This window comes from Gasterosteus aculeatus, chromosome Y, assembly GCF_964276395.1.
Source record: "Gasterosteus aculeatus chromosome Y, fGasAcu3.hap1.1, whole genome shotgun sequence".
Lineage (NCBI taxonomy): Eukaryota > Metazoa > Chordata > Actinopteri > Perciformes > Gasterosteidae > Gasterosteus > Gasterosteus aculeatus.
In genome coordinates, this window is record NC_135709.1 from 19554750 (window position 1) to 19580582 (window position 25833).

A 25833-nucleotide genomic window follows, 5' to 3' on the forward strand; every position below is an offset into this window, starting at 1 on the left:
GGCCCTATTGTTTATAGACTGACAGAATAATGTAAAAGCATTCGCAATGAAACATCCAAAATTTTAATTGACTGTTTATTATACAGTTATCTTGACAAAGTAAGCATCAACATTAACGTCATTTAACAATGACCCCCTTTAGTTGTGTCCACATTGTATTTAATTAAGTGGCCTTAATTAATTACACATTAAGTCGCAATGGTGCACGTTAAGAGTTTAAAGAGGTCTCGTCACAAGGAGACCACTGTAGACTTTAAATGCACCTATGGACAAGGGCTATATTTATTTACAGATCTATGGGAATATTGTAACATGGCAAAGAATGTAAGTTTGGCTAACAAGTCTACGATGGGAAGATATGTATAATACAGAGGTTTGCTGCGGGCCCAGTAGAGGGAAAATATCTACATGGGAAGAATTCTCAGCAAATAAACATTCTGTTTTTTCCCCCCTCTTCAAGCCACTATTCAGATTCCACGAACACTGCAGTCCAACACAAAGCAGGAATATCTATCACTCTAATAAGCCAGAACATTCCACAGCAGCTCACACGGGGAGCAGCTGCATTACAAACAAAGTACACAAGTGTGTCCTCAAGTCAAATGAGCAATTTGCAACTCTCAAACACACCATCGTTGAAACAAACAAGATCAAACTAAGAAAACATGGTGCCTGGCTGACGGGTGTTTTAGTCTGGGGCGATTACATTTCAGCAATGTGACAGCTGGGGACTTAACTGTCTGAAACAGTTGCATTTTTCAATTGCACTTTTAGGGCTGTAATTAAATTAGCCCTCTTTATACCGAGGCCCTGCGATAGTAGTGACGCGCTGAAACTTAAACAGGTGTGATGTCAGGTTTCTAGTGGCACGGTGGCGTGGTGGTTAGCACTGTTGCCTCACAGCAAGAAGGTCCTGGGTTCGATTCCGCCCAGTGGCCTTTCTGTGTGGAGTCTGCATGTTCTCCCCGTGTCTGCGTGGGTTCTCTCCGGGTTCTCCGGCTTCCTCCCACAGTCCAAAGACATGCTCTGGGGAGCAGGTTAATTGGGGGTTAATAACTCTGAATTGCCCGTAGATGTGTGAATGTGAGTGTGAATGGTTGTATGTCTCTGTGTAGCCCTGCGATTGGCTGGCGACCAATCCAGGATGTACCCTGTCTATCGCCCGAAGTTGGCTGGGATGGACTCCAGCCCCCCGCGACCCTGTGTGCAGGATAAGCGGTTTGATGATGCATGGATGGATGTCAGGTTTCTCTGTAGTGTCCTATCTGGACCCTTGATCTACATGTGCAAGATCATTCGGCAAGAAAGCAGCATGCGCGCGTGTGTGTGTGTATGTGTGTGACAGACTAAACTACACTGTATACAAGAAGGTCAACAATATTTGCATTTTATACAATAGACTGGTGTTTTGCACAGTGAAAGGTAAAAGCAGAGGATGAAAAGAGAGCGATCCAATCAAGTTCCTTCAGTGAACCTTCTTGCTGGAGACTGATGAGCACTACTGTCCATAAACACGAAATAGTCATCAGACGTCCAGCATATCTCTGACTTATGGGCACAATGAAACTGAGGGGGGTTGATATAGTGTATCTGTATTTGTGTATACCTCTTTTCATGCGAATCATGAAAGGAGAGAAATCAACATGTATGTGTGGGAAGTGTTGAAAGATGTTAGCATTGGGACTCAAGAAATGCGTCTGTAATGTGCATGTTTTAATGCATAAGTCTTTCTATTGGTGTGCACACTGCACCCCCGGGCCATGATGCCCCCCTTCCTCATCAGAACTATCATTGTAGGCCTCTCTCCTGGCTCCACCTGACCCTTGACTCTTGTCAAATTCAGTAAGATCAACTTCCTCCGCATCTGCTGCAATAACAGGATTCTCCGCACGAGCAGGCAGTAAGCACTCGAGTTCCTGCAAGAAAATAGTTGGTTGTTTTTTTTAGAAGAAATGAAAGTGCAATCATTCAAGCCCAATCAATCTAAAATTGTGCAAGGCGAGGCTTTGAAAGTTGGGACCCACATTCAGTTTCTCTGGGCTAATCCAGTTGTTTTCAGGGAATTGGACGTCAAACTTGATGTAAAGGTCTCCCTTCTCAAATGGGTTTCTGTACTGAGGCATTCCTTCTCCCTTCACCATTCGAATAGAACCTGCCACACAACAACAAAGTGGTGTAAAGACACGCAGACGCAATCGGAATCCTGTACCTTGCATTTTACAGGCTATGTATTATATATTGTGATATCAGACCATAGGAGCTATTATCTTTTGAACCTTAAAACATCATAAAAAAAGAAAGCAGGACTATCATGTCGGGGACAAAAATCAATAAATGTGGTCAGAAGACTTGTTTACCTGGCTCAATGACCTTGCCAGGTGGATATTTGACAAGCAGCTGACGTCCATCAAGGTGAGCAACGGTCATCTGGAAGCCACACAGAGCCTCAACCAGACCGATACGTTGGACCATGTGAAGGTCACTGCCATCACGGCGGAATTCCTGATTTAGATTGACATCCAAACTTGTTATATGGGTTATAACATGTACAACAAACAAATGTAGAAATATCATCTTCTAAGCTGTGATGAAAAAATAGATACAGCTAAACCATCACTATAAGAAGCCAATTATTTTGTTTACCTCATGTTCTTTCTCTTGCAGCACCAGGACTATGTCTCCTGGTTCGACCCCTGGTGCTTGGTCAGCTTCCCCAGAGAATGTGATCTTCTGTCCGTGTCTCATGCCTTTGTCCACATGCACCTCAAGAAGCTTAGTCTCCTTGCACACCTTGTGACCCTCACATTTTCTGCAGCGGTCCTTCTCATTTATCACCTCACCTGCACAAGGACACATGCAGAGATTGGACAATTTCAGAGTGACGCTGTGGTCGTTGTTGTACAATATCAGTCTTAGTTACAGTTGGTGTGTGGATTTTTACGGACTAAATACCTTCTCCATTGCAATCTGTGCAGACTGACTGCATCTGTTGAACCATCCCAGGCGCCAGCTGTCTAATCATGATTCTCATACCTCGTCCTCTGCATGCCACACACTTCTGGACTGCTCCTGCCTTACCCCCTTGACTAAAAGGCAAACAGTAAAGACCCATCATTGTTAACAGGCAAGCATCTCCAACAAAATCACTCAAATTACATGCAACCTTCTTTCAGGTTTTAAAAATATGACGTTCAAAGCAAACTCACCCATTACAGGCAGCACACAGCACATTCTTACTAAGCTGCAGTTTGGTGGTTTTGCCATTGTAGACATCTTCAAGAGAAACTCTGCATGACAAAAAGAGATACAAGATGTGTGCAACAACACAATATATTCAAAGTACCTATTGAAGCACCAAACCATATTTCTGCAACACACTTACTTCAGAGGATGTACCATATCTTCTCCTCTTCTCCTGCCTCCATTGCGCCCTCTGCCCTGCCCCCCCATGAAGCCAAACAGTCCTCCGCCAAAAATGTGAGAGAAGATATCGTCCATGCCAGGCCCACCGCCTCCTCCCTCTCGTAGGCCCTGTTCTCCATAACGATCATAAAGCTCCTTCTTTTCCGGGTTTGTCAGCACCTCATATGCAAAACTGATCTCTTTAAACTGGAAAATGAAAAACAAAATCAGACAGACCGTTTGACACAGTGTCAAACAACTCAGAACATCACAGCAAAAAGGGACAACTAAAGTGTGTTTTCTTAAGAGCCCCTGTTATAAAGCACAAAGAAACTAAAATGCAGTCTGGCCTTATGTGTCACATTGCGGTATCTGAGAGATGGAGAGTATGGATCAAACACTGACGCCCATTTCACTGGGGGAAGAAGCCGTTTCATATTCTGTTTTCTGATCTGTAACTTACCTCCAAAATTGGGATGTGTGATCACAATAAACTAAGTTAACAGAATTTCTTGTTCACAATTGTTGAATAACTTCACTAGTGCTGTTTAACCTTTCTTTGGTGCAACACACCTTGTCTCCAGCATCAGGGTTCTTGTCAGGATGGTACTCTTTGGCCAGTTTGCGGTAGGCCTGTAATACATGAACAAAGCTGTGTTAGCGCCGTGGAGACAGGCACAAAATGTCCTGTAAAGCTCCTGTAGCTAGTCACAGCGTGCATTAACTGTGCTTACAGCCAAGGTTTTACTTGCGTCAACCACATACAGACACTGGCGAGAAGTGCACCGATGAGTTTAACATGTGGAGATACTCGAGAGACAGAGACGTAGAGACATCACATTTCAGATCTTCTGGCAAATCTAAAAGTACTTCATTTTCACAGAACAAAAACGTGTTGAACGAGGATCACGATCAGATGTTGCCATCGCCCAGTAGGTTTTAGAAGGAGTAACGAGGTAGGATGACAGGCGACAGGCTTGACATTAACGTTACATTACATTAACAAAAACATGTTACGTCGTCCCGATGTCCCAGTTAGCAGACTTGTTAAATTAGCCTATAATTGAATTGAGTTTGGGGTAATTGACGTTTACGATACGCAGGAAGTAAGGGACAACCAAAGTATTCAGTAGCGTTAGCTAACGTTACAAGACATTCATCTAACTTAAAGTGTAGCGTTATCTTTACACCTCAACTCACGACACATTTCACTTCAAGTTTAGAAATACAGTATTGTACACCAACAAGAAACAACTGGGTTTCTTGTCATGGTACTCGTGTATCGAGGTTAGAGGAGATGTTTGGTTAGCAGTCGCTTCGTTACTGTATGACTTGGTGGGGACTATTTGCTGGAATGTATCATGTAACTAGCGTCAATAGCCGGCCGGCTATCACGCTCGTGGTCAACACTATATTTCTTGGTTTTCGGGGAGATTTAGAAAAACAAATTTAAAAAAAAGACAAAAATCAAAATCATCGCTGATATTTTACTGACACCAACGAGTATCTTTAACGCGGTGCCATTCCGTACTCCACATTTATTCGACTAGCTTAGCGTACTGGCTAGCTTAGCAAGCTGTCAAGTCGCTGCGGAGCTAGCGATAGCGTCCCTTAACCTCGCTCAACGCTGTTCGTATTCTAGGCCGAAATTCACCGTTTTTTCAGAATTCCGCTCGCTCTAAACACATCCCCAGCTCGTTCGAAACAACAACCAGTGTACCTTCTTCAGTTCATTTTCAGAGGCAGACGGTGAAACTCCGAGGATGTCGTATAGCTTCGTGTCCACAACGTTCGACATGATGCTAGCCGGCTACACAGAAAGACCTTCTGCGGAGCTTCAGCGGAGAGAGGAACCGACGCAAGGACCGACGGCTGCGGGTGTCCGGGGTTGCCAGATACTACGACAAACACCCACTCGGGGAAAAAAAAAGATGTCACCAAACAGCACCCATATTATTGCAGAAACGGGCTATAATTGCGTGTTGCTGTTATCTTCCCACGTAATAAACGGTGGTGGTACGTTTACAATGCGGCACGTTATAGTAATACTGGTAAATTACGCTTTATACCCGGAAGCCTACATAGGTGGGAAATGGCTGCGAATTTACTTTTTGACTGAATAGGTTTAATGCAACAAAAAAAACATATTTTAAAAATGAGTAGAAAATGTGTCCACGTCAGAAAAAAACAGTCGTTTCTTAAATGATGAGTTTTTGGTGAGTCTTAAAAGAAGGATGCACCACACTATCTGAAGTGTGAAGATTTGGCTATTCAAATATATCCAATTATATCTTAACGTTTCCAAATGGAGGAAAGCTGCGTTTAGCTAAAGTTGGTGAATCCAAACGTCAAATCAACGGGGACCAATAAAGGTTTATGTTTTAGGACATTTTAGGATATTTTCTTCCAGAAAATTCTGAACTAATTTTGGTTACATGTGGTGTCAGTCAGTCTCTTTAGGTGCATCACACCCCTTCTGTGATCCAAAATATAAAGCCCATTTTATTGCTTATGACTCAACAGTTTAATAATAATAATACATTTAATTTACATAGCGCTTTTGCAAATGCTATATAATACATTTAATTTACATAGCGCTTTTCCAAATGCTATATAATACATTTAATTTACATAGCGCTTTTCCAAATGATATATAATACATTTAATTTACATAGCGCTTTTCCAAATGCTATATAATACATTTAATTTACATAGCGCTTTTCCAAATGATATATGTATATATTAAATATCCCAAAAGCTAAGCTGTAAATAAATAAATAAAAAACAAGCAAACACACGCAGAACACACAGTCATACATTAAAAACAGTTCTGAAGAGGTGGGTTTTGATTGTTTTAAATGTGGAGAGGTCAGTGCAGTCTCGAGTGAGTTTGGGGAGAGGCCCATGTCCAGTGCTCGGTCCTATGGGGGGTGGATAGGTGGTCGGCGTCAAGGAGCAGAGAGACAAAGGGATGCAAGGAGATGATGGAGCAGGTCGGTGAGGTAGGAGGGGGCCAGAGTGGAGATGTCAGACTTTTTGACTGGTTTTGGTGAGAGAATTTGGACCGATGATGATCATGTCGGATTTATCACAGTTGAGTTTGAGAAAATTGCATCCATGATTTAATGAGGCAGTCGGTCAGAGTCTAGTGAGTAGCAGTGGTTACGGTCCTTGTTGCGGTATAGAGCAGGACATCGTCCTTTTCTCACCATCGTGCCCCCTAATATGATATATAGTAAGAATTTCATGACTTTTTTCAAAATATTTGGGGATTTTTTTCAAATATTTGTTTTCGAACATGGAATCTTTTTTAAATGTTCTTTGACATGCTGGCTGCACTTTTTTTTTTACAATTACTTGATTAAATCCCAGCCAGCATTGGCATTAGCCACCCTTCTTCGGTCTGGGAGGCGACAGTGCTCACCACCACACCACTGCGCCCCCTCAAATGTCTATGGTTAGAATTTCGTGACTTTTATGCAAAATATTTGCAGGGACTTTTTAAAGGACCAATATCTGCAGTGCTCAATTTCAATTCAAATTGATTTATTTTGTACATCCCTAAAAAATTTCCTCAGGAGGCTTTACAATCTGTACACATGCAACATCCTCTATTCCGGGACCCTCACACCATCACAGGAAAAACTCCCCCACCCAAAGAAACCTTAGTGAGAGCGATGGAGGAAGGATCTCTTCCTCCAGAAGTGCAATAGATGTCACGTGTACAGAGATTATACTGCCCAGACTTTGGTTCTTTTACTTGCTTTTAAGTATTTCAACATCGTGAGATTGCTTATTTTAATTACGTAACGTATCTCAATGTTTATTCCACTATTAACCATACATCAAGACATACACCAAGAGGAGTGAAGCTTCAGATATGGTAAAATAATAAATGACACAGGGGCATAATCCTGTTCATGGTCACTGGGGGATTAGAGGGCCGACACACTGACTGATGAACACTGTATTCATTTTTGCAATCCTTTTTCTGGAGCTTCATTTAAAGCGTGCTTGAGTTGCACATTTGTATTATCACACGTATGTTTAAATATTAAACATTCGGTCGCTATGCTGCAAAGATCTGAGGTCAGAAAGTGAGGGACAGTCCCTGCCAACACTGCCAGAGACCAAAGACTTCTATTTTAAAAGCAAAATGTTTTATTATTATTTTGATCTCAAAGCCAAACGTTGAGAATTAAAACTAGAATATTTTGTTTCCAATTATTTGCTGTATCACCGTGCCCCTAAAAGGGCCTTTCCCCCCCCCCAGGGTGACCTCAAGCGAATAGCCAGCAGCCTTCTGCTTTCACCCTCTTGACGGACAGTTGAACTTTTGATTACGTTATAGGTACCCGCCATTTTGATTCGCAAACGTGACAGATATCCTTTGGGTGCCTTCCTGCCGAAATATTTCACCCGGACAGCGTCGACGCCGAGGGCGTGTCACCCGAGAGACCAAACTTTTAGATGACGCCGGGTGGCAGCACGGTAACGGTCGCTTCGGGGAGTAAACAAATGTTACGGTAACTTGACCGGAAGGACGCGTCGGGGGCTTGTGAATCGGAAGGACGACAGGTCGAGCCACTGTTAGCATTTTGAGCCACCCGGTGGCGTTTACGTATCGAAATAACGTTAGTTTAGTAACGTTAACAACCGAATGAAGGTATATCGCTAGCGGGCTGGTTCACGTCCTGCGCGCAAGGTAAGGGAGGGGAAGGCGCCGTCGTTGGGCACTGTAAACGTAACGGGACCGATAGAGATCGGTCGTCTTGACATGGTGTTCGGTTAAGACAGCTGGCTGGGTAAGATTAGCTAGTGACGCCGAGTGAACCGTTACTTCATTGCACTATATGCTGTTCCCCTCCGTTGACAGCTAGCTTTAGCTAACCGTTACCAGCTGATCTCAGGACGCGAGGAAAGGCCTGCTTTAAAAAATAAATGTGATCAAGGTTGTGCTGTTGTAACCCTATGGCATTTTAAATCCATGCCTGATTTAGCTATTGGGTAATTCGAGAGGTTATTAGTCTGAACGAAAAAAAAACACACCTGTTTATTAAGCCGTGTCCATTTGGTGTCGTTTATAGACAACATTTTTTATTTTCGAAGGAATACCCACATTAAGCAGCGGTCGTTATTGTAATGCGGTGCGTAATGATATTGCACATGTTCTACTGTGCATGCTAACACACGTCCATCATTTAGACAAACACGCTGCACAACGTCACGAGGTGCCTTTATCATAATCTACCGTGTAGTCCAATGGATGAGGTCTTGAGTCATCGGCTATTAAGATGGATTCTCCACTGTTATCGTGGTCTGCTGTGTGTGTGTGTGTGTGTGTGTGTGTGTGTGTGTGTGTGTGTGTGTGTGTGTGTATGGGGGGGGAGGGTGTAATCGAAGATCCCTCCCTCAACTGCCATTATCACCACACATCTCAAATTTGCACCATGTAGTTTCAGAAATGTCAGCTCATGCTGGAGTCAACAGCCGTCACCCGATCAACTGGCTTGTGTCAGCCGTCCATTGGACTGCTGTTCCTAGTATTTCTCTCACGCACCAAAGTTAAATGTCTTCCCTTTTTTGTATTGCATTGTGTTGAATCCCGTGGTTGTTTACTAGTGTAACTGTGAGCGTGAGGCCGTTCTCAAAGCTGGGTGATGTCAATACTCCGAGCAGCACTAACTCAATTACAGATGCATTGCTTCCTGCTCCTTTCAGAGAGGAGTGCAGCCTAGTCACATCATGTACGCAGACTCGCATGATGGGAAGGGAAGGTAACTCTTCTTTCAAACCATTCTGTAACATTTGTGCTTTCTTATTTTCTCATTACCAGGTTGATGTCAATATCTCCCGGGTTTGTGTGTGTGACTTCCTTGTGTGAATTTGCTGACACTGATGGTTGTCCAGGCCGTGCATTGTCAATGAGGCAAATGGCTGTTTAGCAAGATCCGACTGAGGAAACTGCTCCTTGTCCATATGTAAGAGAATGCATTATATTATGGCACAAAGTGAATTGATCAGCACACAGTTCAAAATGCTCATTAACTTGCATGCTCAACCTTCATGATGCATGATAGGTGACCATGTCACATCCTCTTTTGGTCCACAGTTAAGTGTGTGTGCTTGTGACGTTAGCCATGTTTTGGAAATTTGACTTGCACACGTCGTCTCATCTGGAGGCTCTACTGAACAAGGAGGATGTCACGCTCATTGAGCTAATGAATGAGGAAGATGTGTTGCAGGAGTGCAAGGCCCAGAACAGAAGGTCAGTAAATTGTGCATGTACAACATATCAGCAGGATATTATTTTATTATTGCATTTCCATTGCTAACTGGTGCTTCTTTTCTGATCCTTATGAATTTGTAGACTTCTCTCGTTTGTGAGCCAGGACCATTGCATGCAGGACCTTGTCCGTATGATTACTACAGAGCCCCCTGCCTGTGTACAGGAGACAAAGCGCTTCAAGTAGGTGGTTGTGCAGAATATGCTGAATTGGCATACTGTATCCAGTAAGAGATGGATTCTGTTGGTGCTGCTCTTCACCATAGCTTACAAGCAACTAGTTACTACTAAATGTCAAACTAGTTAATTGTCTGTGGGACAACACCCTGTGAAAATCAGGACAACTCTTGTTACTATTTTTTCAGTTTTACTTTAGCACTTCTAATGTAGACAATATCGGTTTGTATTGTTTCTGCTTGGCTTGACTGTAAGATGTGTTCTCTGTATTTATTTCAGATATCCAAACATAGCCTGTGAGCTTTTGACGTGTGATGTGGGAGTGATCAATGATAAGCTGGGTAATGATGAGCCTCTGCTGGAAACGCTGTATGCCTTCCTGGAGCAGCCGTCCCCACTTAACCCCCTCCTGGCATCTTTCTTTAGCAAGACAATTGGAAACCTCATCACACGGAAGACCGAGCAGGTAACGCACACACGTAACTCGTAACAGCTGAATCAAAGGGCGTACACCAAGAAGATGGCATCCATGTTTATTGTGTTTATTGTCTGACGGGTGCTTACGGCAAGATAATACGACTGCTCACACTGAGAATTTCTCTCAACCAATTATTTATTTAAAAAAGCAGACGTTCCAACGCATAAAGCAGTTAACAAAGTTCAGGTATTACCCTGCTAGTGGTGAGGACTTGTTGTGACAGACATTACGGATGGTTGTTTATGTTATAGAGGGACGGTTTGAAAGGATTCTGGTGACATGGACCTTCACTTTGTCCATGATATGGAATTCAAATAACAATTGCCGAATTTAATAAAGGTTCTGTAGATGTCTTTGCCACTTGTACTCAATTACCCAAAAAATTAAAAGAACCTATACCTTCTCACCACTACTAGTAATATGTTTATGTGCAAATGTATTGGATCAGTCCATTAATTTACAATGTGTGTATAAATATACATTCTTGCAGGTGCATAAGAGTTAAATAGAGATGTAATGTTAGCTGTATATTGGCGACTATAATAGGTTATTTTTATATATACCGTACATGTATATATTTTAAATACTTAAAGGCATGTTTTTTGCAATAACAATATCCCACTTACCCAAGAGATATATTTTTTATTTGTTTTACAAATAAGGTCAAATACAACTTTTGAAAGAAAGGTTGCATGTACATATCCTGATTTTAATCTTGACACCCATTTTTAGTTTATAAATCTTCTTGAGTCATGTCGTTACCTCTGCTCTCTGTTGCGTTCAGGTGATTAGTTTCCTGCGACGGAAGGAGGGATTCCTTTTGTTGGTGCTGAAGCATATTGACACATCCGCCATGATGGATGTCCTCCTAAGGCTCATCAGCTGTGTCGAGCCACCTCTTCTAAGGCTTGAGACACTTATTGTATGAGACAAATCAATAGAAACATTCATAGAAACACTTTAACACGGTTATTTACTTTGCACTTATAATGTGACGTTGCCTCGACAGTGGCTGAATAAAGAGAAGCTGGCACAGAGACTCATAGAGCTCATTCACCCTGAGAGAGATGAAGAGGTAAAAGGGCATTTCAATATTTATATGTTAATGATTAACTACTATCTTTACTGAAACTAGCACACAGACCTTTTTGAATAAACAATTCACAGGACACAATGTTCATGGTGAATTTGTGTTGTTTTTTTTGTGTGTCTCTTACAGAGGCAGTCCAATGCGTCTCAGACTTTGTGTGACATCATTCGTCTGAGCAGAGACCAGGCCAATCAGCTTGCAGAGATTTCACAGCCTGACCCGTTGCTGACTGTGCTGGAGTCGTAAGTCAGACCGATTTACACACGTAAACACGTAAACCTGCACTCTTTTAGTGGAGGCGATGACATCCTCCATTTTGTTTCCCCAGGCAGGAGTGTGTGGAGCAGTTGCTGCAGAATATGTTCTCAGCCAAAAGTACTGAGAGCTGTATCATCAATGCAATTCAAGTGATTCTCACATTACTGGAAATCAGGAGGCCTGTGTGAGAGTTTTAAGCAATTTTATCTGTTTTAGAAAGAAGTTATACTCTGTGAAGTTGGGTCACATTTCTCTTAAAGGTTTTATCCATCGTTTTCCTGCTTTTCATACATTTGGTCTCCTTGTATACCAGAGTGGATGGTGTCATGGATGCTCAGGGATTTGAGAGAAGCTACACTGTAAACAGCAGCATTTTGTTAGCTATCCAACCACACCTAGTACACTTCCACCAGCTACTTCTGGAGCCACCCAAGGTACGTAACAAAGATCGAGAGTTTGGTAACCGTTAGCATCAGCAACGTTTATTAGTTGCATCAGTGAACCGCATCTCCGCTAAACCTTTTTAAACATTTGTTCCCTGAATTACCATCCATTTTGTCTGCTTTTAGCGGAATCCCATGCTGACTTCTCTGGGTGTGCTAAAGGAACCATTGGGGAACACGCGCCTTCACGTAGCCAGACTGATGGCCTCTTTGTTGTACACCAGCTCTGCCAGTCACGCTGTAGTAGCACAGGAACTCTGCCGACTCAATACAATGCACCTGCTTCTGGTGAAATGAGCAAGCATGCTGCAGTTTTAGCCCAATAATTGCAAAAGCAATGCTTTTGTTGATGTTAAATGTCCCATCGGAAAACATTCCGTTTTTTCAGGACTTGTTCTTCAAGTATACGTGGAACAACTTCCTGCACCTCCAGGTAGAGCTCTGTGTTGCTGCTATTCTCCGGCCATGTGCCCATGAAATGAGACTTCAGCCTGGCACGGGAGCCCAGGACAAATCCAATTCCCCACAGGGTGGCTCACAGGAGCAGGCTTCGACTGATGCCCTTTCTGAACCTTCAGCCCCCCCTGAAAACTCTGCACATAATCTAATGGTGACTAATGTAGGTGTCTCCGCTTTTGTTTCAAGCTAGATGCTTAAAGTATATTTGACCGGCTGTAACGTAGATTAAAAATAATTTATTGACTATTTCTTTCTCTTACAAGTTGTTTCAGCATTGTCACCTTGTGCAGAGGATTCTGGAGGCCTGGGAAGAGAATGATAAGATGCAGTAAGGATCTTTTTTGGCATAATGTTGTTTTTGCGAACAGGCAGCGGCTGCCTATAACAGGAGTGTGTGGTAACTTGTGTTCAGGTCAGAAGGTGGTATGAGAAGAGGATACATGGGACATCTGACCAGAATTGCCAACACCGTAGTCCACAACCTGGAGAAGGGCCCAGTTCACACACAGATTAGTAGTCTCATTACAGGTGAGGGCGGACGGGTGTACTCCCTTTCCCTGTGTGAAAGAAAGAAGGAATTTAGAAGATTAACAGCCTGAAGATTGTTACTGGAAGAACGCTTTCCTCAATGCTGCTGCTCTTGTGTTTTTGGATGTAGAGCTGCCAGAAGACTACAGAGGGCGCTGGGAAACCTTTGTGGACCAGACCCTGTCAGAGACTAATAGGAAGAACACTATAGACCTGGTAAAGATGCAGGCATGCGCATCTACAGGACATAGTAGCTGTCTATAATTACACACTCAAACTCCAAACGTGACATTTGAGATACATCTATTTTATTCAATTTCCAGATTGGTACGGGAAACCCACGTTCTTCCTCAGAGGATGACATGGAGAGCCCCTTCCCAAAAGAACTGACTCTACAGCAGGTAGACGTACATGAGCACACACACACTATCTATTGAAGCTCTCTGTTATCACAGATGGTCTTAACAAAAATTATAATGTGTTTTAGGTCTTTTCAGACTACCAGATCCAACAGATGACGGCCAACTTTGTGGATCAGTTTGGCTTCAATGATGAGGAGTTTACTGATCATGATGACAGTATTGGGTAAATAAAATCACTTTCTTCTCTGTCTGACAGAGTGCTGCTGTTATTGTGTCTCAATTGATTGATTACTTCTGTTATGGCAGAGCAACGTTTGACCGAATTGCAGCGATCAATATAAACATTGATGCAGGACAGGACAACGTGAGTTATTCAATGTAATTTACAGAAATGTTTCGTAAATTTGTATTTCTGGACTGTTTTTGGCTGTAAATATATTTAGTCAATTTCTTAAAACTGATTTTACTAAACACATCTGCACTGTCCTCTGTAGTCTAATACAGCTGTGTTTGAGACCTGTTCCAAGGAGAGGATTCAGCCCTTTGACGATGATGAAGAAGGGATCTGGGAGGAGAAGGAGATGAAATTTGCACAAACACAAACCAAGTCCCGTAACAGGTAGACGCACAGCAACAAATGCTGATGATCAATGCTCTGGATTGCTTTATTTTATTTTTTAAATAATTTAATTAATTTAATTCTGTATATCATACAACAACTGTTTGGTGTGATTCAAGGTTCGGTGGGTTACGATCATCCCAGAGCCCTGCAGCCAGTAAAGATTGTGATAGGGCTGAAGCTTCTGTCCCTGAGGCTTCTGACACTGCAGCAGACTCTGACTCAGTGGAAGGAGAGAAGCCGAGAGATGACCTAGATCCTTTCTCAAGTCAGAGCCAAACCGATGGAACTAAGAGTGAGACATGTTGTATTTTGTAGTAATGCATAATATTCAATATGGGTATTGCCCAAATATAAGGGCCAAAGCATGGTTTGAGCATGTTTCTCATGGCATCCAGGTAGTGGCTGGATAGCAGACTTTGAGGAGGCGAACTCAAAGGCTCCTTCATTAGGAGGGGGCTTTTCTGCCTGGGACACTCCAGACTCCAAACCAGCCGGCGCAGAGGACAAAGGTTGGGCCAAGTTCTCTGACTTCCAGCCTTTCTGTTGGTAAGTTTGAGGGGCATCTAAATATTAGAAGCTTATGTGAGAAATGCATCCAAAAGATTACTTTTTGATCAAACTACTGTGATAAAAGTCAACTAATGTGTGCATAACCCTTTCAGTAATTACAAATTGATACAAAATAAAGACATTCCTATAGTGGTTTGTTTGATAAATCATTTTGGAATTATATATATATTTTTTGGAACAGAAACATAGATACACCCTAAACGGGAAAGAACTCGCCCTTACATTTAACTTGAGTAGTTTATTGGCTGTACTGCACTGCACTATCTGCAGGTTTACTCTTCTGTGTTACTCATCCCCAGCTCTGAAACCGGCCCTAGATGTAGTTCTCCCGTGGACTCTGAGCTCAGCGGATCAGGCAACACTAAACCAAATCAGAACCGTAAGTGGCTGAAGCACGGCACATTTTTATTTGAGAACTTCAATTGAACCATACTTGACTTTTCATTCCATTATTAGAATGAATATATTCAAAGAATAAACAGTCAAACAGTTGATTTGGCATATTGCTGATAAAGTCATTTTAACTAAGAGGCTCATAAGCCCTGTTCAGACTTTGCATTCACATGCATTTTGGGTGATCGAATCTCAAAAAATTGTAACGCTTTAACGTTATTATAATCTTCATGCACAGTACCAGTCAAAAGTTTATACACATTTTCTCATTCAAATCAAAGAGAAAGTGTACATGCATGGAATTTGACTCCTGCATTTAACCAATTCTGAGCATTCAGCAGCATTGCACTGGGCTTGGTCCTCAAGCAAACATTGAACCTTCAATCTTGGGGTCAAAAGGCAACCCGCTCTCCCAGCTGAGCCACATCCATATCGAGTGAAGAGCCCTAGATGTGCCAGTTCAGACATTGCATTGCTTGAGTGACCGCTTGTGATCGGATATCACTACCACGCTCTGTATAAAAATAAACCCGTATTGTGTGCAATCGCACACAGACGCACACATGTAGGCTTGAGCAGGGCGGTCCGTCTGGGTGGACCAGGCCACATTTGCGTACTAGCTAATAAAAGAATGTGACCATATGTGGCCCAGAACATCTCCAAATATGCTCTGAGCCATTGGATCGCAATGCGTCTCTGGTGCATTCACAACTCTACTTCGGATCACCCAAGATGCACGTTACTGCCAGGTCTGAACCGGGCCTGTCTGTCAATCTCTTACCTCCTACGGGTAGACCTCTCCAGAGAAATCAGTGTACCTCCAATTTAAAGTTGGATCATTTCTTCTTCGCTCTTTGCAGCATGTGTGTGGAGTGTTTGTGTGGCGAGAAAAGCTCCACTGGTAGCGTCAGACAGCTCTTCCTCCAGCAGCTCAGACAGTGATGAGGAGGTGGGAAAGACTCTTCGCGAGTCGTCAACCAGCGACGCGGTCACCACGGAAACCATCACAACTGGGGCTGGAAAGGAGACAATTCGGCTCACCGTGGACGCCAAAAATGAAAGGGCAGTCTTCAGCAGGTAGACACAGTCACACACAAGTGACGTGCAGCTGCTCTGTCTTTATTGGTGCAGCGTATCCCTCTTCTTTTAGTGTACGTTATGTGTTTTTATAGAGTTTTTCTCCCCAATTCTACATGAAGGATTTAAAAGTCCAGCATAAGCACATATGTGCCACGTTTTCTTTTTTTTTGCTTGTTGCATTTAACAGGAATTGATGAAACATTGACTTGCCTTAATTCCAGACCAGCCTAATTCATTCATTCATTCAAGAAAAATACTAACTCACAACCGGTGGCTTGTAGAGAACCTACGGGACCTCCGTCCCTATTCCAGGATCATCCCAACGTCTCAACATTGGGATTTTTTCGATGATTCTGTGTGGACTGTTGCGTGACCAACAGACCACACGGCTTTAAAATAAAATAAAAAAATAATAATAAATGGTATCGTAGGAATTGCCACCAAAAGATGAGATCAGTGTATGATAACTTTGGTGATTTTTTCAGTCTTAGTCAGTCATCTCAGTCTTAACGTGAATTAAATCATATATTATTTTGTTTTCTTTCAGAGCCCCAACACTACTAACAGTATGTCAGATAGCATGCTATGAGCAGAAGATGCTACCAATCCAGCACATTCTAACCAAACAAGACGTTAGTTACTAACAACCGTGCAGCTACAAGCATGCTCGATTCAAATATCTACTAGAGGAACTTTGGGTGTGATACCGTAGACACTGTTTGCGCAACTCACTTTGATGTTGGTCAGTAACGGACAGTAAGTGGGTTTACACGTTGCTGCACGGAGCACTGTGCACTCGGTGTGGTAATGGCCAATGCGGACAGATGAAAGCAGCAACTTTGGGGGAACTTTGCCACTGGCAGAAAGTAGCATCTTCAGTCTGTTGACAATCCCATGTTGGTAATTCCTTCCTTTTTTTTCTTCTTCTTCTTTTGCAGTGAAGCAGTTACGGTGCCAGGTGAAGGACTCTCCATGAAAGACAAGGGGAAAAGCAACAAAAAAGACAGCAAAAAGCAAAAGCGTTGTGGAGACTGTCCTAACCCGACGACCGCCAGTCCAACGGACCAGTCGTCTGCTGTCACACAGTAAGTGTGTATATGTGCGTGTGTGTGAGCGAGAGAGCGGTATAACACCACTATGTGGTAACTTGACAAAATGTTGTAGTTTATCTAATAACAACCAGGATTATCCGTAGTAGCTTTCTATAAATCTTGGTGGATAATAGTAAACATTGAACAACATAAACAAACCCAATTTTCCTTTCCTAACTGTCTTTTTTTTAATCCTCACCAATTTTGTTTTTTTTCATTGCAGGGAAACGCAGGCATCAGCTAATGGACCGGCCTAACGATGCCTCAAAGGCACACACACACACAGTCATACCTCTCCATTCAACACACAACCAGCTTAGCTTTGTGTTAGCAGCCCTCACATATCTGAAGAATGATATCTACTCCATGTGGAGGTCAAAAAAGCCCTGAGTGACACATATTTACACACGTGTACATTGATCTCTTCTACCTTCTCATGACTAAATTATAACTGAACCCCTGGAATGAATGTATATTTTAGACAACATCGCCCGTCTGTTTTGATGTGTGTTTTGAAGGCCAGCCGTGGCACTTTCAGAAGACAAAAATCTAAGTCTGAAATTTGACCTTTATCAAACTCGCCATCAAATTTCAGATTGTTTGAGCAAAGCCGCTCTCTGGGCATTTAATCACAGCCCAGAGTATTTTCTCTGTTCGAGCATTTGACTGTTTACACTTTAGTATAAACTGTATTCAAATAATTAGTCAAAATTACAAAAGCCAAGATGCTTGCAAAGCTAGCAGCCATTTTCTCTTCTGCATTTCATGCCAGATATTTTATTGGTACAAATGTGAGTGATAATTTGGCTTTTTTATACATGCAACTAAAATTATTTCGCAATACAAGTAAGATTTATTTGACTTGATCATGCAAAACATTTACCCTCTCTTTAGGAAAATAGGTGTTTTTATTAGGAGCCTCAGATTTGGGGATACTGTGACTCTTCCTCAATGTTGAAAAGTGTGTGTGCTGTTGTATCTGCGTGTGTTTGTGTGTGTGTGTGTGTGTGTGTGTTACACTGGTGTGGCCTGAGAATACATTCTGTACATCAGGCAGAGGTCACACACACACACACACACACATACAGATGGCGCTGTACACCCATGTATACACAACTAATTCCTTACATGCGTGCAAAGAAACCTGATGTCCGCACACCGAGTCATATCACCCTCTGAGCTGTTGAAATGTAATATTGTGAAATTTGATTTGGTGTGTATTAGGTTGTGGCTATCCTTGGTAATATGTAAACGTAATATAAACCGTAAATATGAACATTATATCTATTTTTGGAATAAATCCAATGTATGGAAAGGCGGTTATTTGCAGGTGGCAACTTGTGTAGGTATTGTGTGTGTTGTACTGTTGAAATGAGGCAATAATGATATCTGTGTTTCAGTTAATATCCCGGCATCAGTTCCTGTTGCACAACCTCGACGTAGGAGAGGTTGTGCAAGTGTCAGTGTGCGTGAAATGAGAGTTGGTAGTCTGGTCTTTGACCTCATTATTTTAAGTATAATGCTGGTTAGGAGCTTGGGTCTTATTTTCATTCTGTTTGAAACAAAATACTTGGTTAACAAATCTTTATTGGGGGAAGAAATAGTTGGTGGCCATTGAAATAATACCAAAACTGATGCTTCAACCTATGTTCATCCTCATGTTGTTATTATTTGTATGCCTATGCTTACTTCTCCCAGTAGAGCTTAACACAGTTGTTGATTTGATGTAGTTCATCAGAAGAAAACTATTTAGCATAGCACACATTTTGATCATCAATTAGGCATTAATGATTTTTGGGGGCAAACGTCACCTTATCTGTTTCCAAATCTGCAGTTTTTATTCATCCAATGTTATAACTAACTTTTGATTTTGGACTGTTTTGATTTTTAGGAAATTATGATTGATCTAGGTTTTATGATAGTTTATCGACCAACTGATGATCAGTAAACTAATCATACGCTGCAGACTATCAACACGTTAAGGTTTGGCACAAAGTGAATTGCTGATTCATTTATTATACCTGGTTAACTACAATCTAATCATAACACTAACAAGACCCAAGTTGTTGTAAACCAGTGTTCTTCTTCAGGTTTGCCTGTGCCCGACGCTTTTGCTTTATGTCGTCTTTCTTCTTGTAATTGCATATATGCCGATGGAACAATTTGCATTGTTGTATTTATTTAAAAAGCACTTTTTCAAGAAGCACTTTTGGTTTGTATTTTGGTGATGCCAAGCACCGCCACACTTTGAACGTTTGACTTCAACCAGTAAATGATGTAGATACTTTATAATACTTTTTCTTCAATGCGTTCTGCCAAAGTGTGTCTTCCCACAAATGTTACAACTGGCTTTCATATCTATGAAGCAAAGGCGTCTCAGGCAATCTAAGCCAGTCTTTGTTTGTTCCCTCTCCTTTGTTTTCATCATGAGATGGAGTTATCCACAGTAAGAGAGGATGTCAAAGAAAGACTGAGAGATTCATCTTGGACCACAGATATTTGAGCTTTTATTATGTTTTACACTTTGATGTGTTTTGAAGTGGCGGTGTGTAAAATAAGCGTTGGTTTGAGTCAGGGTTAGAGGAGAAACTCCTTGAGAGGGCTGCGTGCGCAGTGTAGCTACGGGTAGGATGTGATCTAATGCATAATGGCATGAGGAACAATACATTTATCTTTAAGTGCCAGTAAGTTTGCATATTAGCCTCATTCACCTCGTCGGGAATGTGCTGGATCGTACAGTGTATGCAGAAAACTTGAATTCAGAGACGATGGGTATTAAATTGTTACTTCATCCGATTGTCTGTTCTGCGGCCATTTCAAACTTTAAATCTTCCTTGCATTATGTGTGTGTATGTGGGGACTGATGCTGGTGGGTTTTTTTGTTTCCTTTCTTCTCCTTCATTTAGGGATTAATGTGTCTGTTTCCTGTTGTCAATTTTGCTTGTACATTCAGATATGAACCTAATAAATATGTCAGACCAAGAATAAGCATGAGTGTTTGTCTCACATTTACAGCCTGTTGCACTAGTGTACAGAGAGAAAGACGGAGCAGGACTCTGGTCCGTGGCGGCACACAAATATTTACCTCGGGGGGCAGGTGAGCCCTAATGTTGCCTTTTGCTCCTCATTGAGGATCAAAGCTACAACCATCTGAAAACATAAACTCTCCTGTCACATCTGTGAGCTGAAATGAGTTCATGTGACAGTGGTCATACAATTCACATATGCACTTTTCAGCTTCAAGTCATTCATATATATGTTTATATATATATATATACATATATATATATATATACATATATATATGTATATATATATATATATATATATATATACATATATATATATATATATATATATATATATATATACATATATATATATATATATATATATATATATGCACATATGCCCTTCCCCTGTGGTTGTGTGTTGTCACTTGGCTCGGACACAGTGTGTATGTCATCACATTCCTCTGAAGTTAAGCACAGATTCCCACACGCTGCAGCTTCTCCGCTTTACTTCTCAACCTTCGTCCTCTGCCACAGAGGAAAAATGAAAAACAAAAAACACCTTTTACTTTGTTTCCTGCCTGCTATCTCTGCAGAGAACGGACAAGAGTGTGTGTGCAGTGGGTGGAGAATGGGCAGAGGGCGGAATTTGGTACTTTTAATGGGTTGTGGAGAAACCTGGCTGTCTGCCCAGAGCGGGGAGAGGAGGAGCCTGTGGGGCGTGGGACTCGAGACAAAGGAGACACATACTCACTGACACTAGATCACTACAGCAAAAGGACAAGCACAGGAGGACAATCCTCAACTCCTGAAAGACTTTTTATTTATTTATTTTTTTTGTGTGTGTTTTGGAAAACTTATTTTGTGTGTTTGTCAGCTGTGTGGATCAATGTGTGAGTTGCAGGGTGCTTGTGCTGTAGCAGCTGTTCCCATACGCTGTCTGTAGCCTCTAGTAACTGTATGGGTTAGTATGGTGAGGATGGAAAATTGGGGCTGGGACAACCAACACCTCTGCTCCTAGCTTCACGCCATGGGGGGTTGCCATAGTTACCCCTCGGCTAGGAAGTCAGACAGTCAGAGCCTTCAGCCTTCTGGCATCCGCAATGAAAAACTGTAAGTTGTTTTCCTTTTTCTCCTAAATGTCTTCATCAGCATTACACTCGTGTTTCAGCTTCCGTCTGGAAATACGTTTGGCCTTTTCTGTTCCGTCTTTCTATAGTCGCCTCCATGCAGTCTTGTACTCTGAACGTTAAGGCACCGTGTTGTTATAGTAATGGATCGGGTAGAGTCAACACAAGTGGAAAGCTGGCCACACATGGTTTACTCAGGAATGTTCTCCAGATAAGGCCGTGTGAGTGTGTGTGCGTGTGTGTTACATATATGTCTGATGGCATCAGTTAAGGTGGATTCCTTGAACACCGGCAACACATGTTGAGAAGTAGTTTGAAAGATTTTCGGATATGAAAGTGTTGGGTACACAAAGTGGGGGATGACGGTTGAATTTCCAACCCGGGTCAGAACGGGAGGGATCGAGCTACCCGGACGCCCTGTAGCAACTGTGTTTTCAGCTGAATCTGCTTGGCAAACATTTGCTCTTGGATGCAGCTGTATGGTTCGGCTTACTGTTTACTAGAAAGGACTGTTTTATTTCAGCAGAGGTGAAGGCAAACATCTCTTCCCTGCTGTCCGAAGGGTCACGGAGGTGTGTGTTTACACACAAACACAACGTTACGAGTAGCTCCGGGTTCATTGTGCTGGTGTGTTGACAACTGGCAGCCCAGAAGTGGTAATGGAGTTAACCTGAACAAAACAGGATGTTAACAAAAGTACTTCCCGTGGAAATTAGAGAAGCTAGACCAGGCTTTCTCTTACTGTACCTTTTGTGTAGCTAATATTTACATTCCTCTCTGTCACTATTCCTCCCTCTCTACCTCATCTGGCCTTTTAGTTTGCACAATGGCCGGCTGTTTAGACCAATATACTAATTCTTCCTGCCCATACGCATATTCAAACCAGGGTGAAGCCTCATAAAGAGCAGTGTTTCCCTTATCGCGGTGGGCAATGTCACACCGGGGGAAACTCTCAGCTGTTCTGTCTGTAGACGTTTAAACTGTCGACACACGGCAACTGTGGCAGCTGCCTGATTTGTCTGCACACTTAAAACATTCACTTGCACTGAAAGCTGTCTTCGGCTTGGAAGAAACAAAGCGGGACCCTCGTGATCGTCATCCTCACAGTGCTGCCTGGTCACCTTCTTCTTTGCATGAGAGTCAAATCGTGCTGCCGAGTTGGACTTTCCATACAATGGGACCTAATTCAAGCCCTGCACTCACTTCTGTAATTGTAACAAGTTTATCAGGTACTACCTGTAGCTTATCAGCTGTTATAGCAACTGCTGTCAGAGAGCCAACAGGCCTCAGCATTCAGCTTTGAGCTTTATCACAAACAAAGTTGGTCCTTTCAGTCATTTTCTTTGCAGTACTGACCACAGTGGGCTTTACTATCAGTAATGACTCCGGCTTTAAATTGACTGCCTTCATTAAATTTACTGCTGGTTTATTGGCCGTACAGCTCTGCAGTTACAGCACTGTTTTTGTGCGTGTGTGTGTGTGTGTGTGTGTGTGTGTGTGTGTGTGTGTGTGTGTGTGTAAAAACCACGTTATCTGCTGACTGCAGCAAGAGTAATAATCCAGTGACCTATTGATTGTTTTACACCGCGATACTTTGTCTTTCTCTTTCTGTCTGCTTCATTAACGCTGGGCCGTCTTCCGCCTAGGGGAATTAATAACAATAATCTGGGAGAGCGTCCGTATTTGCAGCAGCAGTTTTTGTGCAAGCAGATCCCCCACACGGACATGCTCGCCCTCTCGGCGCTGCCGCCCGGCGTCGACAAGGCTGAGTGGCTTGCCAGCAACAGTGAGTGAACCATGTTAAACGACCCCTTTTCTCCACACAGTGCACAAGCACAGACGGGGAAGATGTGGAAAGTGTCATTTTTCTGTCGATCTCTTTCAGCTGTGGCCTTTTTCAAGCACATAAACCTGTTCTCCGGCGCGCTGTCAGAGTTCTGCACACCCAGCACCTGCCCCACGGCCTGTGGACCGGGCAACACGTAAGAAACCCAGCGCCGTCTTATTGCAGATTCTTTCCCTCAGGTATTATTTTAAGTAAATGGGAGGTTTTTTATTTGAATTCTAGAGCGAGTGATGGATATTGGGAAGTGAAAATGTGAGAAAAAAAACATTGTTAAAACACTTTGGAGACTCCAGAGGAAGTGATGTTGTTTAAGTCTGTTTCGGTTGTGGCTGAAGACGATGCATGTAAAGACTGAAATGGGGTTAAAATGTGGGTTAAAAAGAAGTGAGGGCAACAGATATCTGTGGGTAAGTATATTGAAAGTTCCTTTTTGACAATGGGAACACAATGTTTCTTTATAAGGCTGAACATAATTACCGTGTGTGTGTTCAGGGTTTATGTTTGGACTGATGACCACGGCAGGAAGGTAAAGTGCTCTGCTCCGCTTTACTTCGACTATGCCATGTCATACATTCAGGAGCTACTGACTGATGAGAACATATTCCCCACTAAAGCGGGTAAAAGGCTCCTCACCAATGTTGCATTGTTCTTCATCACGGTCCCTGGTCCATTCACAGCCATAATCTCTTCACTCTTCTCTTCTTTTCTTCCCAGGTTCAGCCTTTCCAACAGGCTTTATCTTTCTGGTCCAGAAGGTGTTTTTGCTGTTCTTCAGAACTCTGGCTCACATTTACTGGTGTCATTACAGAGAGACGCTGGCGCTCGGCCTGCACCCACATCTCAACACACTCTTTGCACACCTCACACTCTTCTGCCGACAGCACGCGCTGCTGGAGGCGGAGGACACTGAGCCGTTGCAGGACCTCATCGCAGTGCTGAGACAGCAGGCCTGAACCAAACGGAGCACGCGTACATTGTACACTCGCATTTTCAGCAGTTATACATACTTGTTCTATCTTGATTCCAAGTTAAAGTGTCTCTCGCCACTCTGGGCCACAATTCAAATGCATGGATTTTTTTTTTACTGGATACTGTGAATGAACAGTATTTGGGACTATAAGTTATCTGTTATGGTTAAAAAAGAAGCAGTACATCAGACCCGAAAAGCCGCGTCTCGCTCTAGTTGTATGTAGTTGTCGTCGGTTATTGAGATACTGTGTGAATCTGTGATATTGCATTTTAACACTGGTGCAGTATTATATTTAGTTATGGTCAAGATATTCAAGGTCATTGATGTCTTACAACAATGGGTAACACACAATTTAAAAAAAATAAAAAGCATCGGTCAATGTAAACGTGGCATCATTACATGTTGAATTATTGCAAAAACCTTTTTGAGGTTTTATGTCGATACAAATTTGATTGAACTTGTCTATGTGGAAAGTAAGATTATGTGCTCTGTACTAAGCATGTGTGAAGGACCATTTTCTGTATGTATGTATATATTTCTTTCTTTTTCTTTTTTAAAGATATATCCTCTCAATTATCTGTAATATTCTATCTCATGTGTTTTTTCTCGGTCTGGCAGTAACCGCCGATGTTGTAAATTCAGTTAGAGAGCAGCAGCACCACCTGCTGCCAACACAGGAAAGCAGCGTCCATCGTTTTTTAACCTAGTCAGCTACAGTATATATATGGTACGCTGCAGTCTGAAGGCATAATGATTGTTTTTTTGGCCTCGCAGCGCCTACAAAATAAAACCATGACAATCCATCCAAGCATTGTAGCTCCTTTCCTTAGCGTCAGATAATTCAAACAGCTCTTATCATGGTAGCCACTTGCACTTACACAGGTAGGAACCTTCCTAAGCAAACTGTACACTTCGACTCCTGCCTCACACTTCGCCTGCTGTTCCATATTAACACTCACCAGAAATCTTAAAGATGGAAAGTTAGCACTTACTTTATCCTTTTGTCATCTTCTTATTTCAAATCTTGGGGATGAGCCAAACAACGAGAAAATGTCAAAATACTTAAAACATTCTTCAGCGTTAATTGCCCAAGACCTCCTTTTACTACTGCATCCGTTATGAGAGCAAACTAATGGGTTGCAGCAGGTCTGTTTAATCTGCCAGATCCACGAGTTCCAGCTCCCATCTTTGCAAACTACACCCCATGAAGGTGTCCTTGAGTAGCCGTTGTTGAATCATTACATTACATTACAATAAGTGCATTCAACCATAGGGCACAAACTCAGGAGAACAAGAAACAAGAAAGTGCAATTTCCGCAAATAAGCCAATTTACAATTTGCTGTAGATGAGTGACGTTACAAGTACAATTTAAGTGCTACAATTTGTTAGTCTTTAGTCGGTAGAGTCTGAAGAGGTGTGTCTTTAGTTTGCGGTGGAAGATGTGAAGGCTCTCTGTGGTCCTGGTGTCTTCAGAGAGCTCGTTCCACCATTTCGGCGCAAGGACAGCAAAGAGTCGAGACCTAGTCGAGTGTTTTGCTCTCAGTGAGGGAGGGACGAGTAGTTTAGCAGATGCGGAGCGGAGAGTTCGGGTTGGGATGTCGGGTTTGACCATGCCCAGTGAGCACAAGACGTAATT

At 42.4% G+C, this 25833-nt stretch overlaps 3 protein-coding genes across 7 annotated transcripts; 2 read left to right on the plus strand and 1 right to left on the minus strand.

Moving 5' to 3' along the window:
• Positions 1-61: 61 nt before the first annotated feature.
• LOC120812673 (dnaJ homolog subfamily A member 2-like) lies at positions 62-5516 on the minus strand. The gene is made up of 9 exons (XM_040168831.2): positions 5123-5516; positions 3976-4035; positions 3383-3609; positions 3207-3287; positions 2953-3086; positions 2644-2840; positions 2358-2502; positions 2025-2152; positions 62-1916 (listed from the first exon to the last, which is right to left on the minus strand). The coding sequence occupies exons 1-9, from the start codon at positions 5198-5200 to the stop codon at positions 1731-1733; spliced, it is 1236 nt and encodes a 411-aa protein (XP_040024765.1). The 5' UTR covers positions 5201-5516; the 3' UTR covers positions 62-1730.
• A 2162-nt stretch (positions 5517-7678) lies between these two features.
• On the plus strand, positions 7679-20224 carry LOC120812357 (serine/threonine-protein phosphatase 6 regulatory subunit 2-like). 5 transcript variants are annotated; one of them, XM_040168278.2, is made up of 25 exons: positions 7679-7893; positions 9239-9383; positions 9515-9670; positions 9773-9871; positions 10145-10331; positions 11128-11265; positions 11353-11418; positions 11563-11675; positions 11762-11875; positions 12005-12125; positions 12261-12422; positions 12523-12753; positions 12857-12921; positions 13006-13121; positions 13252-13337; positions 13445-13522; positions 13609-13706; positions 13790-13847; positions 13978-14102; positions 14222-14397; positions 14501-14651; positions 14975-15054; positions 15929-16145; positions 17087-17233; positions 17463-20224. In XM_040168278.2, exons 3-25 carry the CDS (start codon positions 9543-9545, stop codon positions 17494-17496), a joined length of 2790 nt encoding a protein of 929 aa, XP_040024212.1. In that variant the 5' UTR covers positions 7679-7893; positions 9239-9383; positions 9515-9542; the 3' UTR covers positions 17497-20224. The 5 variants fall into 5 exon arrangements, 4 of the variants coding, with proteins under 4 accessions (XP_040024212.1, XP_040024213.1, XP_040024211.1 ...); XM_040168279.2 differs by having other exon boundaries at positions 7680-7928; XM_040168277.2 differs by having other exon boundaries at positions 7805-8107.
• Positions 20225-20980: 756 nt separating this feature from the next.
• On the plus strand, positions 20981-24999 carry LOC120812364 (MOB kinase activator 2-like). Its single transcript, XM_040168289.2, has 5 exons — positions 20981-21363; positions 23027-23166; positions 23266-23362; positions 23719-23843; positions 23941-24999. The coding sequence occupies exons 1-5, from the start codon at positions 21281-21283 to the stop codon at positions 24177-24179; spliced, it is 684 nt and encodes a 227-aa protein (XP_040024223.1). The 5' UTR covers positions 20981-21280; the 3' UTR covers positions 24180-24999.
• The last annotated feature ends 834 nt before the right edge of the window (positions 25000-25833 follow it).

Coding starts and splice junctions, on each gene's coding strand:
- LOC120812673 (XM_040168831.2), bottom strand. CDS start 5,200: ATGTCGAACGTTGTGGACACGAAGCTATACGACATCCTCGGAGTTTCA. Junction 3,087..3,206: donor CTGTGTGCTGCCTGTAATGG/GTGAGTTTGCTT, acceptor TTTGCCTTTTAG/TCAAGGGGGTAAGGCAGGAG. Junction 1,917..2,024: donor TTAGCCCAGAGAAACTGAAT/GTGGGTCCCAAC, acceptor ATTTTCTTGCAG/GAACTCGAGTGCTTACTGCC.
- LOC120812357 (XM_040168278.2), top strand. CDS start 9,543: ATGTTTTGGAAATTTGACTTGCACACGTCGTCTCATCTGGAGGCTCTA. Junction 12,126..12,260: donor TACTTCTGGAGCCACCCAAG/GTACGTAACAAA, acceptor GTCTGCTTTTAG/CGGAATCCCATGCTGACTTC. Junction 12,423..12,522: donor ATACAATGCACCTGCTTCTG/GTGAAATGAGCA, acceptor CCGTTTTTTCAG/GACTTGTTCTTCAAGTATAC.
- LOC120812364 (XM_040168289.2), top strand. CDS start 21,281: ATGGGGGGTTGCCATAGTTACCCCTCGGCTAGGAAGTCAGACAGTCAG. Junction 21,364..23,026: donor GGCATCCGCAATGAAAAACT/GTAAGTTGTTTT, acceptor TCTTCCGCCTAG/GGGAATTAATAACAATAATC. Junction 23,844..23,940: donor CATATTCCCCACTAAAGCGG/GTAAAAGGCTCC, acceptor TTTTCTTCCCAG/GTTCAGCCTTTCCAACAGGC.